Source organism: Cherax quadricarinatus, chromosome 32, assembly GCF_038502225.1.
Source record: "Cherax quadricarinatus isolate ZL_2023a chromosome 32, ASM3850222v1, whole genome shotgun sequence".
Classification (NCBI taxonomy): Eukaryota; Metazoa; Arthropoda; class Malacostraca; order Decapoda; family Parastacidae; genus Cherax; species Cherax quadricarinatus.
In genome coordinates, this window is record NC_091323.1 from 10,221,536 (window position 1) to 10,240,593 (window position 19,058).

General features: G+C 40.1%; 1 protein-coding gene across 1 annotated transcript in view; it reads left to right on the top strand.

The window, feature by feature from the left end:
• Nucleotides 1-10,156: 10,156 nt before the first annotated feature.
• Nucleotides 10,157-19,058, top strand: part of LOC138853504 (sodium-dependent multivitamin transporter-like) — an 80,890-nt gene continuing 71,988 nt past the window's right edge. The window contains exons 1-2 of the mRNA XM_070090455.1: nucleotides 10,157-10,311; nucleotides 18,566-18,706. Of these exons, the coding sequence (XP_069946556.1) occupies nucleotides 10,157-10,311; nucleotides 18,566-18,706 (296 nt within the window). The remainder of the gene's footprint in view (nucleotides 10,312-18,565; nucleotides 18,707-19,058) is intronic.

A 19,058-nucleotide genomic window follows, 5' to 3' on the forward strand; every position in this document is an offset into this window, starting at 1 on the left:
TTTTTCCCTCATCAATTCTATGATTCACCTCATCTTTCATAGACCCATCCGCTGACACGTCCACTCCCAAATATCTGAATACGTTCACCTCCTCCATACTCTCTCCCTCCAATCTGATATTCAATCTTTCATCACCTAATCTTTTTGTTATCCTCATAACCTTACTCTTTCCTGTATTCACCTTTAATTTTCTTCTTTTGCACACCCTACCAAATTCATCCACCAATCTCTGCAACTTCTCTTCAGAATCTCCCAAGAGCACAGTGTCATCAGCAAAGAGCAGCTGTGACAACTCCCACTTTGTGTGTGATTCTTTATCTTTTAACTCCACGCCTCTTGCCAAGACCCTCGCATTTACTTCTCTTACAACCCCATCTATAAATATATTAAACAACCACGGTGACATCACACATCCTTGTCTAAGGCCTACTTTTACTGGGAAAAAATTTCCCTCTTTCCTACATACTCTAACTTGAGCCTCACTATCCTCGTAAAAACTCTTCACTGCTTTCAGTAACCTACCTCCTACACCATACACTTGCAACATCTGCCACATTGCCCCCCTATCCACCCTGTCATACGCCTTTTCCAAATCCATAAATGCCACAAAGACCTCTTTAGCCTTATCTAAATACTGTTCACTTATATGTTTCACTGTAAACACCTGGTCCACACACCCCCTACCTTTCCTAAAGCCTCCTTGTTCATCTGCTATCCTATTCTCCGTCTTACTCTTAATTCTTTCAATTATAACTCTACCATACACTTTACCAGGTACACTCAACAGACTTATCCCCCTATAATTTTTGCACTCTCTTTTATCCCCTTTGCCTTTATACAAAGGAACTATGCATGCTCTCTGCCAATCCCTAGGTACCTTACCCTCTTCCATACATTTATTAAATAATTGCACCAACCACTCCAAAACTATATCCCCACCTGCTTTTAACATTTCTATCTTTATCCCATCAATCCCGGCTGCCTTACCCCCTTTCATTTTACCTACTGCCTCACGAACTTCCCCCACACTCACAACTGGCTCTTCCTCACTCCTACAAGATGTTATTCCTCCTTGCCCTATACACGAAATCACAGCTTCCCTATCTTCATCAACATTTAACAATTCCTCAAAATATTCCTTCCATCTTCCCAATACCTCTAACTCTCCATTTAATAACTCTCCTCTCCTATTTTTAACTGACAAATCCATTTGTTCTCTAGGCTTTCTTAACTTGTTAATCTCACTCCAAAACTTTTTCTTATTTTCAACAAAATTTGTTGATAACATCTCACCCACTCTCTCATTTGCTCTCTTTTTACATTGCTTCACCACTCTCTTAACTTCTCTCTTTTTCTCCATATACTCTTCCCTCCTTGCATCACTTCTACTTTGTAAAAACTTCTCATATGCTAACTTTTTCTCCCTTACTACTCTCTTTACATCATCATTCCACCAATCGCTCCTCTTCCCTCCTGCACCCACTTTCCTGTAACCACAAACTTCTGCTGAACACTCTAACACTACATTTTTAAACCTACCCCATACCTCTTCGACCCCATTGCCTATGCTCTCATTAGCCCATCTATCCTCCAATAGCTGTTTATATCTTACCCTAACTGCCTCCTCTTTTAGTTTATAAACCTTCACCTCTCTCTTCCCTGATGCTTCTATTCTCCTTGTATCCCATCTACCTTTTACTCTCAGTGTAGCTACAACTAGAAAGTGATCTGATATATCTGTGGCCCCTCTATAAACATGTACATCCTGAAGTCTACTCAACAGTCTTTTATCTACCAATACATAATCCAACAAACTACTGTCATTTCGCCCTACATCATATCGTGTATACTTATTTATCCTCTTTTTCTTAAAATATGTATTACCTATAACTAAACCCCTTTCTATACAAAGTTCAATCAAAGGGCTCCCATTATCATTTACACCTGGCACCCCAAACTTACCTACCACACCCTCTCTAAAAGTTTCTCCTACTTTAGCATTCAAGTCCCCTACCACAATTACTCTCTCACTTGGTTCAAAGGCTCCTATACATTCACTTAACATCTCCCAAAATCTCTCTCTCTCCTCTGCATTCCTCTCTTCTCCAGGTGCATACACGCTTATTATGACCCACTTCTCGCATCCAACCTTTACTTTAATCCACATAATTCTTGAATTTACACATTCATATTCTCTTTTCTCCTTCCATAACTGATCATTTAACATTACTGCTACCCCTTCCTTTGCTCTAACTCTCTCAGATACTCCAGATATATATATATATATATATATATATATATATATATATATATATATATATATATATATATATATATATATATATATATATATATATATGTATATATATATATATGAGATAAATATGAGTAGTGGGGGTTGAAGAGAGTTGGAATAGTTTTTAAAATGCAGTATTAGAATGTGGGCCAGAAGTTTGTGGTTATGGGAGGGTGGGGGCAGGAGGAAAGAGGAGTGAATGGTGGAATGAAGTAAAGGGTGTGATAAAAGAGAAAATGTTAGCTTATGAACATAAGAACATAAGAAAGGAGGAACACTGCAGGAGGCCTGCTGGCCCATACTAGGCAGGTCCTTTACAATTCATCCCACTAACAAAACATTTGCCCTACCCAATTTTCAATGCCACCCAAGAAATAAGCTCTGATGTGAAAGTCCCACTCAAATCCAACCCATCCCACTCATGTACTTATCCAACCTAGATTTGAAACTACCCAAAGTCCCAGCCTCAATAACCCAACTAGGTAGACTGTTCCACTCATCAACTACCCTATTTCCAAACCAATACTTTCCGATGTCCTTTCTAAATCTAAACTTATCTAATTTAAATCCATTACTGCGCGTTCTCTCTTGGAGAGACATCCTCAAGACCTTATTAATATCCCCTTTATTAATACCTATCTTCCACTTATACACTTATACAAAGCAGAAGCGTTATAAAAAGAGTAGAATATATAGAAAGTTAAAGAAAGGTAAAGAGAGTGGCTAGAGAGTGCAAAAGGAGAGCAGATGATAGAGTGGGACAGGCACTGTCAAGAAATTTTAATGAAAATAAGAAAAAATTTTGGAGTGAGTTAAACAAGTTAAAGCCTAGAGAACGAATGGATTTGTCAGTTAAAAACAGAGTAGGGGAGTTAGTAGATGGGGAGATGGAGGTTTTGGGTAGATGGCGAGAATATTTTGAGGAACTTTTAAATGTCGACGAAGAAAGGGAAATGGTAATTTCATGCACTGGCCATGGAGGTATACCATCTTTTAGGAGTGAAGAAGAGCAGAATGTGAGTGTGTGGGAGGTACGTGAGGAATTACGTAGAATGCAAGGGGGTAAAGCAGCTGGAACTGACGGGATCATGACGGAAATGTTCAAAGCAGGGGGGGGGAGGATATAGTGTTGAAGTGGGAAGGTACCTAGGGATTGGCGGAGAGCATGTATAGTCCCTTTATATAAAGGTAAGGGGGACAAAAGAGATTGTAAAAATTATAGAGGAATAAGTTTACTGAGTATACCGGGAAAAGTGTACGGTAGGGTTATAATTGAAAGAATTAGAGATAAGACAGAGTGTAGGATTGCGGATGAGCAAGAAGGTTTCAGAGTGGGTAGGGGATGTGTAGATCAAGTGTTTACATTGAAGCATATATGTGAACAGTATTTAGATAAAGGTAGGGATGTTTTTATTGCATTTATGGATTTAGAAAAGGCATATGATAGAGTGGATAGGGGAGCAATGTGGCAGATGTTGCAAGTATATGGAATAGGTTGTAAGTTACTAAATGCTGTAATGAGTTTTTATGAGGATAATGAGGCTCAGGTTAGGGTGTGTAGAAAAGAGGGAGACTACTTCCCGGTAAAAGTAGGTCTTAGACAGGGATGTGTAATGTCACCATGGTTGTTTAATATATTTATAGATGGGGTTGTAAAAGAAGTAAATGCTAGGGTGTTCGGGAGAGGGGTGGGATTAAATTATGGGGAATCAAATACAAAATGGGAAGTGACACAGTTGCTTTTTGCTGATGAAACTGTGCTTATGGGAGATTCTAAACAATAATTGCAGAGGTTAGTGGATGAGTTTGGGAGTGTGTGTAAAGGTAGAAAATTGAAAGTGAACATAGAAAAGAGTAAGGTGATGAGGGTATCATGATTTAGATAAAGAAAAATTGGATATCAAATTGGGGAGGATTATGGAAGAAGTGAATGTTTTCAAATACTTGGGAGCTGACGTGTCGGCGGATGGATTTATGAAGGATGAAGTTAATCATAGAATTGATGAGGAAAAAAAGGTGAGTGGTGCGTTGAGGTATATGTGGAGACAAAAAAACGTTATCTATGGAGGCAAAGAAGGGAATGTATGAAAGTATAGTAGTACCAACACTCTTATATGGGTGTGAAGCTTGGGTTGTGAATGCAGCAGCGAGGAGACGGTTGGAGGCAGTGGAGATGTCCTGTCTAAGGGCAATGTGTGGTGTAAATATTATGCAGAAAATTCGGAGTGTGGAAATTAGGAGAAGGTGCGGAGTTAATAAAAATATTAGTCAGAGGGCTGAAGAGGGGTTGAGGTGGTTTGGCCATTTAGAGAGAATGGATCAAAGTAGAATGACATGGAGAGCATTTAAATCTGTAGGAGAAGGAAGGCAGGGTAGGGGTCGTCCTCGAAAAGGTTGGAAGGAAGGGGTAAGAGAAGTTTTGTGGGCGGGGGGCTTGGACTTCCAACAGGCGTGCATGAGCGTGTTCGATAGGAGTGAATGGAGACGAATCGTATTTGGGACCTGACGATCTGTTGGAGTGTGAGCAGGGTAACATTTAGTGAAGGGATTCAGGGAAACCGGTTATTTTTATATAGCCGGACTTGAGTTCTGGAAATGGGAAGTACAATGCCTGCACTCTAAAGGAGGGGTTTCGGGATATTAGCATTCTAGAGGGATATGTTGTGTCTCTTTATACGTATATGCTTCTAAGCTGTTGTGTTCTGAGCACCTCTGCAAAAACAGTGATTATGTGTGAGTGAGGTGAAAGTGTTGAATGATGAAAGTATTTTCTTTTTGGGGATTTTCTTTCTTTTTGGGTTACCATGCTTCGGTGGGAGACGGCCGACTTGTTATATATATATATATATATATATATATATATATATATATATATATATATATATATATATATATATATATATATATATATATATATATATATATATATATATCATTTACTAAACCGCGGCAGGCCAGGACTCAACCTTACGAACCTTATACCACCTCCAGAGACAGCACAATGTACGCATCGCCTTACCACTTGAGCCAGCCATCCTACAAGAATCACACATGCAGTTAAGCTACATGTTTTACTCGTGATCCGAGGACACCCGTGGCAGTGGTTTCTCGAGGATTAATTTCAGCGTCCTCCTGTTTGAATACCCACATCAACAAGCAGTGTATATAGAAATGAAATCACGAAACAAGTGATTTTAAATCATTTACCAAACTGTGGCAGGCCAGGACTCGACCCTACGAACCTTATACCGCCTCCAGAGACGGCACAATGTACGCATCACCTTAGTACTTGAGCCAAGAGGAGGCTGAAATTAATCCTCGAGATACCACTGGCACGAGTGTTCTCGGATCACGAGAAAAACATGTAGCTCAGCTGCATGCGTGATTCTTGTAGGATCTCTGGCTCAAGTGATAAGGCGATGCGTACATTGTGCTGTCTCTGGAGGCGGTATAAGGTTCGTAGGGTCTAGTCCTGGCCTGCCGCAGTGTGGTAAATGATTTAAAAATCACTTGTTGCGTGATTTCATTGATATATATATATATATATATATATATATATATATATATATATATATATATATATATATATATATATATATATGAGAGTATAGTTTTACCAACACTCTTATATGGGTGTGAAGCATGGGTGATGAATGTTGCAGCGAGAAGAAGGCTGGAGGCAGTGGAGATGTCATGTCTGAGGGCAATGTGTGGTGTGAATATAATGCAGAGAATTCGTAGTTTGGAAGTTAGGAGGAGGTGCGGGAATACCAAAACTGTTGTCCAGAAGGCTGAGGAAGGGTTGTTGAGGTGGTTCGGACATGTAGAGAGAATGGAGCGAAACAGAATGACTTCAAGAGTGTATCAGTCTGTAGTGGAAGGAAGGCGGGGTAGGGGTCGGTCTAGGAAAGGTTGGAGAGAGGGGGTAAAGGAGGTTTTGTGTGCGAGGGGTTTGGTCTTCCAGCAGGCATGTGTGAGCGTGTTTGATAGGAGTGAATGGAGACAAATGGTTTTTAATACTTGACGTGCTGTTGGAGTGTGAGCAAAGTAACATTTATGAAGGGGTTCAGGGAAACCGTCAGGCCAGACTTGAGTCCTGGAGATGGGAAGTACAGTGCCTGCACTCTGAAGGAGGGGTGTTAATGTTGCAGTTTAAAAACTGTAGTGTAAAGCACCCTTCTGGCAACACAGTGATGGAGTGAATGATGGTGAAAGTTTTTCTTTTTCGGCCCACCCTGCCTTGGTGGGAATCGGCCAGTGTGATAATAAAAAAAAAATAAAATATATAACACTGATCTCTGGCCAAAGGAGACTCGAACCTACGAACCTTGGAACAAGGTACGCAGTGCTATACCATTCTCACCACACTGGACAATACCTTGGCGCCTAGCACAATGCTAGACGTTGATCCAAGACAGCCAGCTTTCAGGGAGAAGGCTTACAGCTTTTCATCTCATCCCCTGCATGCATCAGCCTTACTAGAGATTTTACCAATGCAAGGAATTCGCAAGAGCAGGCGAAACATACACAAACACTGATCTCTGGCCGAAGAAGACTCGAACCTACGAAACTTGGAACAAGGTACGCAGTTCTATACCATTCTTACCACACTGGACAATACCTTGGTGCCTAGCACAATGCTAGACTTTGATCCAAGGCAGCCAACTTTCAGGGAGAAGGCTTACAGCTTTTCTTCTCATCCCCTGCATGCATCAGCCTTACTAGAGATTTTAACAACGCAAGGAATTCGCAAGAGCAGGCGAAATATACACAAACACTGATCTCTCGCCGAAGGAGACTCGAACCTACGAACCTTGGAACAAGGTACGCAGTGCTACACCATTCTCACCACACTGGACAATACCCTGGTGCCTAGCACAATGCTAGACGTTGATCCAAGGCAGCCAGCTTTCATGGAGAAGGCTTGCAGCTTTTCATCTCATCCCCTGCATGCATCAGCTTTACTAGAGATTTTAACAATGCAAACAATTCGCAAGAGCAGGGGAAATATACACAAACACTGATCTCTGGCCGAATGAAAAGCTGTAAGCCTTCTCCCTGAAAGCTGGCTGCCTTGGATCAACGTCTAGCATTGTGCTAGGTGCCAAGGTATTGTCCAGTGTGGTGGGAATGGTATAGCACTGCGTACCTTGTTCCAAGGTTCGTAGGTTCGAGTCTCAATAGGCCAGAGATCAGTGTTTGTGTATATTTCGCCTGCTCTTGCGAATTCCTTGCATTATTAAAATCTCTAGTAAGATTGATGCATGCAGGGGATGAGATGAAAAGCTGTAAGCTGACTGCCTTGGATCAACGTTTATCATTGTGCTAGGCGCCAAGGTATTGTTCAGTGTGGTGGGAATGGTATAGCACTGCGTATATTGTTCCAAGGTTCGTAGGTTCGAGTCTCCTTCGGCCGGAGATCAGTGTTTGTGTATATTTTGCCTGCTCTTGCGAATTCCTTGCATATATATAATGGACAAGACTACATCTCACCTTCAAGTCACCACAACAAGGCTACACCTCACAGTCGCCTGCCAACACCCGACTCTGTGAAATGCACCTGATACTCTACCCAAGCATTAAGATTTTTTTCTTGTCTAATGTATCATTAAAATCTTCCCAAATTTTATTAATTATAAATGAATGCAATATATATAAACCAAAAGAAATATTCATATTATTTTCAAAACTGCTTTTCATGAAATATTATATTCCTGTCGACCATGGACTTGCCTGATACAACTTTCTCAGTCTTTTGAAAATCAATTGGATGGTTAAAATCTTTCACATGAATAAACAGAGCATTAGAATCTTGTCCAGTTCTAATGCTGTATTTATGTTGTTTTAATCTTAGTTTAATCTTAGTTTTAATCTTAGTTTAATGTTTGGGTTCGTTGAAACCGCCTATAACGTTGCTTCCCACAGAGGTTCTTATCAGCCAACAAACAGCCACGAGAGTGACGGAAAGCGAATGTTTCATTCGTGTTATCACTCGTTTTTAAGCAGTTCTGCAGTTATCTGAATAACTAAATATTTATAAAAAAAAATCTCACAATGTTTACCTGGGTTTTGTTAAGAGTCATGGAAGTCTTCTTGCTTAGCTGATGCCGCGTACACAAAAGACTTTTTTTATATATAAAATTAAATCTTAAAGCCCAATCTTAAAACGTATACCTGGAGGGGGTATCAAGGGTCAACGCCCCCGGCCTGATCTGAGACCAAGCCTCATGATGGATCAGGGTCTGACCAAGCAGGCTGTTACTGTTGGCCACATGCAAACCAACGTAGGAACCACAGCCCGGGTGGTCAGGTACTGACTTAATTTTGCCTGCCTTAAAGGGTGCAGTTATTGTACAGCAGTATTCCAGCCTAGAGAGAACAAGCGATTTGAAGAGAATCATCATGGGCTTGGTATGCAAAGAGTACCTAACCTTTATTCGGCGCATGTACACACCCTCATTGAAAGGCTATCTCCCCCAACCAGCGAAGCAGGTACTAAGAGTTGATGATGGGGCCCCGTTGTTCAATCAGTACCCAGGTTCCATCCAATGAGAAGATGGTTTTGGCAATTGCAGAGGCGTTGTGGGTACCACTCACCAGTCTGCCCTTGTCATTCCCATTCTAGAGCTGGTTGAAGCACGGTCTGCTCTCTAGTGGCTTCTATTCTGCCTTGCTTACTGTGGAGTGCACTAATACCTGTTATTGTACATAGTGTATATAGTGTACATACTTCTGTTCTAAATTGGTGAAGGATAATACAAGTCAAAAGTTTTTCTGCTGTGTTTATTTTGCTCCCTTTACACCCAGGATAACAGGCCTTTGGAACTCCTGGGCTGTAATATCCATCCTATAATTTTTGTAGCAGATGAGGTAGATACATTGTTGTGGTCTTCGAAGGTGAGATCGTCTGCTTAGTACAGTAGGTTGGAGATGACTGACAGAATTTACAAACAAATCCGCGAATATAAAAAGATATTGGTAGGATATATTCTTTGGTTTCCCTTTAGGCAATCAGATCACAACAACTGGGTAGGTATACTATCAGTTTAACGATGTTACTTAACTATAGCAATTTCCTTGAGGAAACTAAGGTTGAAACCTGGATGCACAAAGGTACACATTTACAGTCTCAACCCTTACACGCTTGCACCTGTGGCCATCACCAGCGTCACTAGTGTGACATTGAGGGAGAACAGAGGTTCACCAGCTGCTGCAACACCACTTGTCTTTTTTGTCAACATTATGATGATAATACTTATATTACAGTAGGCGCTACTTCTATTACTCTATCGCAACGTCATTTTTTGCTACAGTCACAATTACTACAATTTCAGGTGCTATTAATACTCTAGTACTAGCGTAACTCTAATAACAATAAATAAAATACTACAACTACTACTACCACCTCTACAATACTTCTTACTACTACTACTACTACCTCTTGTAACTCCATTTATGAAATATTTTTTATTACGGAAGGTCGTTGTAACATACTACTTCGTGTCTAGTAAATATTCACTTTGATAAATTTGTAAAGTATACATCACACTTTAAAAATATAAGAAGGGAAAATGGACAGATTTTAAAAGGTGATGTTGTTTGGTGGTGGGAAAATCATTTTCAGTCGAATACAGGAGTTACTTTTATGAAGCTAGAGACAGTGGAAGAAGGAAAGAGGTAATTATTAGGTGTTCAATTCCTTAGACTTGACAGAAGTTCCTTAGCCATGATGGAAGATGTTCAATCATTGACGAAAGGTATTCCGCCCCTTAGCCTTGACGGAAGGTGTTCAGTCCCATAGCCCATTTGTCGGTATTGTGTACTATTAACATAATAACTTTTAATTTGTCTCAGGGAGGGATGAAGGCGGTGGTGTGGACTGACGTGTTGCAGCTCTTCATCCTCATCCTGGGCCTCATCGCCATCATCATCAAGGGACTCATCGACATAGGCAGCTTCCAGCGGGTGTGGGAGATCAGCGTCCAACACGACAGAGCTGGACCTCAGATCTTTACGTAAGGATCCTTCAAAGAAGGCACTTTCATGGACACCCTTCAAACGTGCTTGAAGGCCCTTCAAAGAAGACTTTCATGAGGGCCTTTCAAGGAAGGAATTTTCATGGGAACCCTTCAAAAGTGCTTTCACGGGGACTCTTCAAGGAAGGTGCTTTCATACAGATGAAGGACTTCCGAGACCAAAAAAATGTAGCTTCCCTTCTCTTCCTGGGACCAAACTTGATTACCTCATTATAGGTTTACAGATACCCCATGAATAAAAATAATAATGAAAATGATGATGATGATGATAATAATAATAATAATAATAATAATAATAATAATAATAATAATAATAATAATAATAATAATTCACTTAAGAGCTAATTCTGTGAGGTCCTACACATCTTTGACATATTGTTTTTTATAATTCAATTTTTTATGAGTTATTCATGGCAAGGAGTAGTGCAGGATCGATCTGTCATGCACTAACAGATATCTAGTCAATTAGGGTGTTGAAAAGCACTCCATGAAGTTATTTATCCTCGAAGAAGAGAATACAAGAGCTTTAAAGAAAAAATAATTGGTCACAGACCGGGCCGCGGGGGCGTTGACCCCCGGAACTCTCTCCAGGTAAACTCCAGGTAATAGCAATCGAACGCCATCAAAGAAAATCTCAAGAATTTTCCATGGAACCCTTCTATTTATTTTTCAAAGATTACCCTCTCGGGGGGGGGGGGATTGTCTGTTATATCTAAGGAGCTGTATGACCTCCAACGTGTTTAACGCTTTTCCGGGAATATAATACTAGTCAACACTCATTTTCTGGTTAATGATGTTACTCCGATTTTAGGGTACGTTTGTGGAACTGATTCCGAATATGTCATAGGTTTTTCTTGATTGGCTCTAGTTTTTGATAAATTTGGTATCCCACTGAAAAACATAAAAGATGTGATAAATAAATTTTTCAGGCGAGGCTAACTTACAAATCGCATTAAAATTATTTTTAGATCATGCAAAAGTCGAATCATATAATTTATACTAGCATTTCATTCTATATTATAACAGACTAACATGGTAAGATCATTCAAATTCCACTAATTAATGCATATGAAAACCACTTTGATATTTTTTTTTAAGTTTGTTGAGTGCGCAATTGGAAGAGATGCATATTGTTTACCACTGTGCAATAAGATACATTTCAGGCTTCTAATGGAGCTGTCTATAAACAGCCGCCAATCTCCTGGTCGATATTCAAGTCACATTCGAAGAAGTACAAGGATATTATTGCAGTATACAAGTTCTTCTTGGCTGAAGAAAAGTAGTTCAACCTCTTTTGTCTGCTAAGCTGCTCTTTTAAACTTCTTGTTGTAGACAGTTATTTTCTTTTAGTTTGGATGCTAAAAGTTCAGATGTTTTCCTTGACAGACTAAAATCACGTCCTATTGGAAAGTAACTGCCTTTACTACACAGCATCACAAGCCAGCACTATCCTAAACAATGCTAAAAGTCTATCAGTACTTAACTACAACATCAGGTCCTTAAGCAAACACTATGATGACCTCCTGGTACTCCATGAATCACAGCTCCACTGAACCAGCACACAAGAACACTGCTTGGATGTGGAAGAAGACTCCATCTCTTTGTGTCAGTCTCGGACACAGTATCGTTATGATAGTAATAGAGAATATATGACGATTATGGCATACAACAAGTGTTCGGAAATGCAATAATCAGATATTTGAGTTCTTCTTAGGGGAACTGCCGGGGTGTTGAAATGTTTATTTTATATTCACTTCTACTGCTATCACCTGTGTTATATCCTAAACCCTAAGTTTCTTCAACATGTGACAAGGGAAGGCCAGGTAGTGTTGTAAACACTGGTATGGGACTGTCTTCACTGTGTGACACAGGTCTCCTTGCTGACTCTAAATCAGGATATTCCCACTTGAATTTCTTGTATCAGTAGAAGCCTTTCATATTCTCCAATCGTTGCGGTGGTTTTTCGGCTTTCTCCACACCATAGACACACCAAAGTTTAAACAAATTTTTCATTTGCTTATTTTTCCACTGTTGAAAGCATTCTACACAGGTTTTACAAACCATTCAGGGAGCCCAAGACTTATCTTATTCACCAAGTGCCACTCCAAAATAAGCAAGCTAAGCTTATTTTGCAAAATCTGTGTTTTTTTTCTTTGTTTTTGCAAACAGCATTCGCCAAAAAGTTAGCAAAATGTATTGGGATTGTTTAGGCAGACTCTTCATGAAAAACTCAAGTTTATCAGAAAAAAATAACAAAATAAAGGTTACAATAATGCCACCTGGTCGTTGTTGATAAAACTCCTTTCGTTAAATATTAAATAATTTAAAAACAGCATTCTAATCTATATTAAAACTACAGTCGATCCTCAACTAACGATGGCATTAAGTAACTGCAATTTTGTCTAACGGTGCTTTTTGCCGTAGAAAAAAATGCCTTAACCAACGGCGAAAATCTTAACCAACGACGTTTGTCCCGAATGTGTCGATGTGCTCAGAGCGTAGCCTGAGCGGGCCCAGCCACTCCAAGAGTCAGCGTGCCATTGTTTACAAGCTGTTGTGGTCGGTTTCCACGTGTGCCTCCCATATATTTTGGATTATTCCACTATTTCTAGTGCTTGTAACCACTAAATAAGCCACCATAGGTCCGAAGAAAGCTTTTAGTGCCAAGCCTGTGTTAAAAAGAGTGAGAATTACAATGTAAATGGAGGAGATCATTGAAAAATACAAGAGTGGAGTGTGTATGGCTGAGTTGGAAAGGCAATACAACAAATCACATTCAATCATCAGTACTATCTTGGCGAACAGACAAGCAGTCAAGGAAGCTGTTGTTGCAAAAAGTTTAAGTATGTTTTCAAAACAGAGACCACAAATAGTTGAAGAGGTAGAGGGACTGTTATTGGTATGGATAAACGAAAAACAATTATCAGGTGATAGTGTTTCTCAGTCTATAATTTGTGAAAAGGCAAGGAAGTTGCATGATGATCTCATTAAGAAAATGCCTCAAAATAGTGCTGCTGCTGATGAATTTAAGGCCAGCAAAGGCTGGTTTGAGAGATTTAAGATTCGTAGTGGCATACAAAGTGTGAAGGCATGGTGAGGCAGCCAGTTCAGACAAAAATGCGGCTGAAAAATATGTGAAGGACTTTAAGGAATACATAGAGACTGAAAACCTAAAACCTGAACAAGTGTTTAACTGTGACGAAACAGGCCTGTTTTGGAAAAAAATGCCAAACAGGTCCTACATTACTCAGGAGGAAAAGGCACTCCCAGGACATAAGCCTATGAAAGACAGGTTGACATTAATGTTGTGTAGTAATGCTAGTGGTGATTGCAAAGTGAAGCCTTTATTGGTGTATCACTCTGAAACTCCCTGAGTGTTCAGGAAAAACAATATCGTCAAGGCTAATTTGTGTGTGCTGTGGAGATCAAACAGTAAGGCATGGGTTACTAGGGTATTTTTTTTTGGACTGGCTTTATGGTGTGTTTGGCCCCACTGTGACAAAATACCTCCAGGAAAAGAAATTGCCACTCAAGTGCCTCCTGGTAATGGACAATGGTCCTGCTCATCCTCACGACTTGCAAGAGGAAATTGCAGGGGAGTTTGGTTTCGTTAAGGTGAAGTTTTTGCCTCCTAATACAACTCCTCTCCTCCAGCCCATGGACCAGCAGATTATTTCAAACTTCAGAAAACTCTACACAAAAGCAGCGTTTCAAAAGTGCTTTGAAGTGACCTCAGACACTCAGTTGACCCTAAGTGAGTTTTGGGAAGATTACTTCAATATCCTCAGTTGTGTAAACCTCATAGGAAAGGCTTGGGAGGGAGTGACTAAGAGGACCTTGAACTCTGCTTGGAGGAAACTGTGGCCAGAATGTGTAGAACAGAGGGATATTGAAGGGTTTGGGGCTAACCCGCAGGAGGCTATGCCAGTAGTGGAAGCTATTGTGTCGCTGGGGAAGTCCTTGGGGTTGGAGGTTTGTGACGAGGATGTGGAAGAGTTGGAGAAGAACGACAAAGAAGAACTAATCACTGCAGACCTGCAAGAGCTTCAGGAACAACAGCAACAGATCACATCTCAGGAAAGTTCTTCAGAGCAGGATGAAGAGAGACAGAGGAAGATGACTTCATCAAAGATTAGGGAAATGTGTTCAATGTTTACGAAGGTGCAAGCATTTATCGAAGAATTTTATCCTGTCACCGAAGTTGCAAGCCGCATTGGCAACATGTACAATGACACTCTTGTGTCCCATTTTAGGGAAATCCTAAGGGCACGTGAGAAACAGAGCTCTCTGGACAGCTATTTTGTGCAACAGGGGTCCAGTGACTTTCAAGCTGGTCTTAGTGGCATTAAAAACCAAGGAGGGAGGTAACCCCACCAAAGAACTTGGTACCTGAAGTCCTTCTGGAAGGGGATTCTCCTTCCAAGCCATAGACAATTCTGAATTTCCCCTGCTGCTGGCACATCACTCATCAACAACTCCACAATAAAGGCAAGTGGCATTTAATTATTGCTTATTTTGCATGTCCCATTCCTTTCCATATAAGGAAATGTATATTTCATGTAAATTTTTTTTTTTTCAGACTTTGGGGTGTCAGGATGGATTATTTCTATTTCCATTATTTCTTATGGGGAAAATTAACTCAACCAACGGCAATTTCGACCAACGGCAAGCCCTCTGGAACGGATTAATGCCATTGGTTGAGGGTCCACTGTATCTGTATATACAAATTGACACTACAAATGCATGTACATGCATTATGGCTAAGTTCCTATTAATTAAGGGTATGTATGCAATATCTCATAAACTGGAGCAAATTTGAGAAACCTACTGCCATTTTCGAATTTAGCAACCTCAAAATACCCTAAATACGTTCAAATATCTTTGGGAACGAAATTTTTGTTTGTTGACCAGTGTAACAATTCCATAAAGACCCATAGTCTCGGAAAATAGCTGAGAAGACTTTCATGGAAAATTCCTGACTTTTCTCGTGGTGACTGTATGAGTATTTTCTTCTACCACCCTAATTTTTTTTTTATAAGTGTGGTTTTGCACTTGTAGCATATTATGTGATGAGCATATATTGTGATAAATAAATAGTATACAATATCGACAAATTGATGAGTAAGACACTTGTGTGTCACTTTTTTGTCTTTATTGACAGATGTTTTGACCGCTCACTTGGCATCATCCGTTTAGTACAGAGGTGATTACAATGGTAGAAGCAGCAGCATTGTAATCCAGTATTATAATCACCTTCCATGAAGCCTGCTGTACAGGCGAAATATTTCATCAATAAATTTATCTTAATTAATGTTGCTCCTATATCTTACCATCCTTAATAGACACCTAAGGGACAGGTTCACCATTCTCGTTGTGGGTAAGAAAATAATTCGAAAAATATGGAAAATGAGTTTTGTTTACAGAAAAATAGTTTAATAATCTGGCAACATTTTGGTGAAAATCCTATTAGGTTAGGTAAGTTCCTCAGGAAATGGGGACAAGTGTTTCCTGACGTACGTTTTAGTCAAATGATGACCCGCCTTTGAAGCTGTGGGAACTTATTCCGTCCTAAGTCTCACAGGGCAGATACGTCATACAAGGATCCCAACATGTCATGGATGGAGCGGCTGGGTTGGGTGGCCCTTACACTCACCCAAAACACACACGCACACACGCCCGGGTTGGCGAAGGTGGTCGGAAGGTACATTTAATTGATAGATTTATCCTTCGATGAAGAGGTTGGTAGTTTATACTGTTAGTGATCTAATATTAGGACTATTGAGGCAACTGTAGATAATAATAATATAGATCTAAGACCTTAACATAGGTTGTAATAGGCTGGTAGTAGGCAGATACTAGGTTACGTTAACTAGGGAGAACTGGTAGCCCAAGTTTGAACATTGAGGCATGGGGTTTTGAGACCGCAGTGCCTTCTTCTTTGTCGAAACTCCGAATGAGGCACACCGCCGTAACATCAGGGTGGCACCTCACATGTCTATACATATTAGGCCCTGGGGAAATCTGGTGGAGGCACCTCAAAGTACCGTAGATGACCTCCTCCGTCAGGCCCATACAGTAAGACAAGACCTCCGTTTCTTTCTCAGTATTCTGGCCAGTTTCTGAGGGGAATTTGCAAGTGAGTTGAACTGTGGATCTTTGTGCAGTCGGACGGCCTATGATCGGTATGTTCCAGCATCTCCTCATTGTTAAGCTTAGAAGCTAGTGTCACTTCCTGCATAGTTGTACTATGGGATACTCACCCCCTTGGAAACAGGAATTTCTGAGGTGCAGGCAGGTCACTAATACTGACTGAATATTGCAGGAATTAAGGCTCCTGGTTGCATGTGGTTCTGAGGGGAAGTCCAGAGGGGCTAAAGCTTAGGGAGGTTGAAGACCGGGATACATTCTCCAACACCAAGTAAGTTAGTCCTTTATACGTGCATGCAGGCGAAATTTCTTGCAACATCAGTCATTCATGGAAATCTGTCCTATAAGCCGCTTGTGAGGTTGAGGTACCGACCTCAGGGCTCAGTGTCAACAGAGCTTGCTAGGGTAGGCAACTCACATGGAGGCAGTCCAGACAAATTTCCACAGAAGCTTTGGTCATCTGACCGAGGCCTTCAGCTGGCTTACCGGTAAACCCCTTTAAAAATTATGGTCATTTATAACCATTGTTATTATCAGTAATGAAATCCTATTTTTTTTTTTATTCGCCGGTATTCTCCCGGCCAGGGTCTTTTCCAAGTAGTGGTGACCCGGCCTTGGCTCCCTATATGGGGAGTATCTCGAGACCTAAGTCTCCCATGGGAGGAGGTACAAGTACCCCCTCATCTTTGGGACCAAGTGTCCCCAGGCCTAGCCACATTCCCCGCCCTCACGGGGCTCGTAGGGAGAAGCTAGTCCTATTGTAATGCAATGTTTCTAAAGCAAATTACTATATCTATTTGAACCTGTCTTTTGATGACGCCCGATGTAAATATATGCGTGATGGGAAGGTGATTTTCTTTTATTTTTTGTCTATTTTTCTTTCCAATACACTAAATTTATATGGCATGTACCGGAGGGTTGGTGGCAGCCGCGGTCAATGGTTTTTACTCAAGTTCCTTACTATAAAGGAATGGTTTTCTCTGTTATGTCTGGTCTCTTACTAAAGAAACCGTTATAATACACAGGGGAAACAATAAAAAATCACTTATATTGCATAGAAATGTCAAAAGTCGCGCATTTTTTGCTATTTTTTATGTAAAAAGGTGTGCTCGCGTTTACCCCAATATCTTGAAAGTATAATTTTGGCCTATTACTTGACGATATGCCATTATTATTGATTATATTGAAATGATTTCACAGACAATATAAAACAAAGTATGTTTGATTATCCTATGTACAGATGTTTGGAATATCTCAAATATTTTTTGATTTAAAAGGCAAATATTTTAGTGAATATCAAAAGCGTTCCAAATGTATTGTTTTTCGGCATGAAAACAAGGTATATTATATTAAAGTATTACATTGGATATTCGAGTAGGACTTGTTCTATCAGCCGGGAGTGCCCGCCGAGTGACTCAGTGCCACTATGAAGTTTTTAAGTGCTGCTGAGTGCCATACTCAGTAAAAAAAAAAATTCTCATTTGTTTGTTGGCCGATCTTAGTACAGAAATGCTTTTAAAGGTACACCAAAAAGAAACGAAACCAAACGAAAAATTAAAAGTTCAAGTATTTGGGCGAACCTGTCCCTAAGTGTTGCACATGTGTTCTACACTTCATCATCATAATATATACTGAGGCAAAATAATTTCACTTGGAGATAAATCATCAGAATATGAGTACTGTATATTTGTCAGATTGAGACCTTCATCAAAGCTTGCTGAAAAAGTGCAGCAGTGTTAGGCTGAAATATACATTATCTTTATTCTCTCCTTTTCTCTCATATCTGTTTGGGTTCACTTGAGCCAAATATGTTCATATATTCCACAAACGGTGAAGTCTGCTTATGGATCTGTTCCTAAATAGGGCAAAATTAAATATATTTTATACAAAGGAGATATTCCCATTATGTATCATTGGTAATGTAAAGACACTTAGAGGAGACTAAGTGCTCGTAATTACAGCAATTCGCTCAAAGATAACTCAATCTTCATCGTTGTAACGTTGTTTAAAGTCTTTCTCTGTTGTGTATTTATTTAACACATTTTTGGACACTGCTTACCCATCATTCCCTCTTGCTGTCCTGCAGGTACGGGTATAACCCCATGGAACGTCACACCGTCGCTAATATCGTCGTAAGTACCATAGTGAGTATGATGTCACAGTATTCGTGTACTCAGACCGCCATCCAACGCTATGTCAGCATGAAGTCCCTCACTCATGCTTATATGTGAGTACTGTATACCCCATAAATATTGTTATGCATGTGTCAAGTTTACTCCCAGTTCTATTTTTTGAAGTCTATAAGAGGCCATGTAACTGCTTCTATAAAAGATTAATAACTTTTTATACCAGACTGAGTTTATAAATGAAGGGGTTTAAGGGAAACCAGTCAGCTGAACTTGAGTCCTGGAGGTGGGAAGGGCCATGCTTGCACTCTGGAGGGTGTATAATGTAATTTTCATATTATACAAAACTAGTGAACAATAACAAAAAAAAGGCACAATACAGTGACTGGAACAATACACAAATAACCCTCACATAGAAGAGAGGAGCTTACAGCGACGTTTCGGTCCGACTTG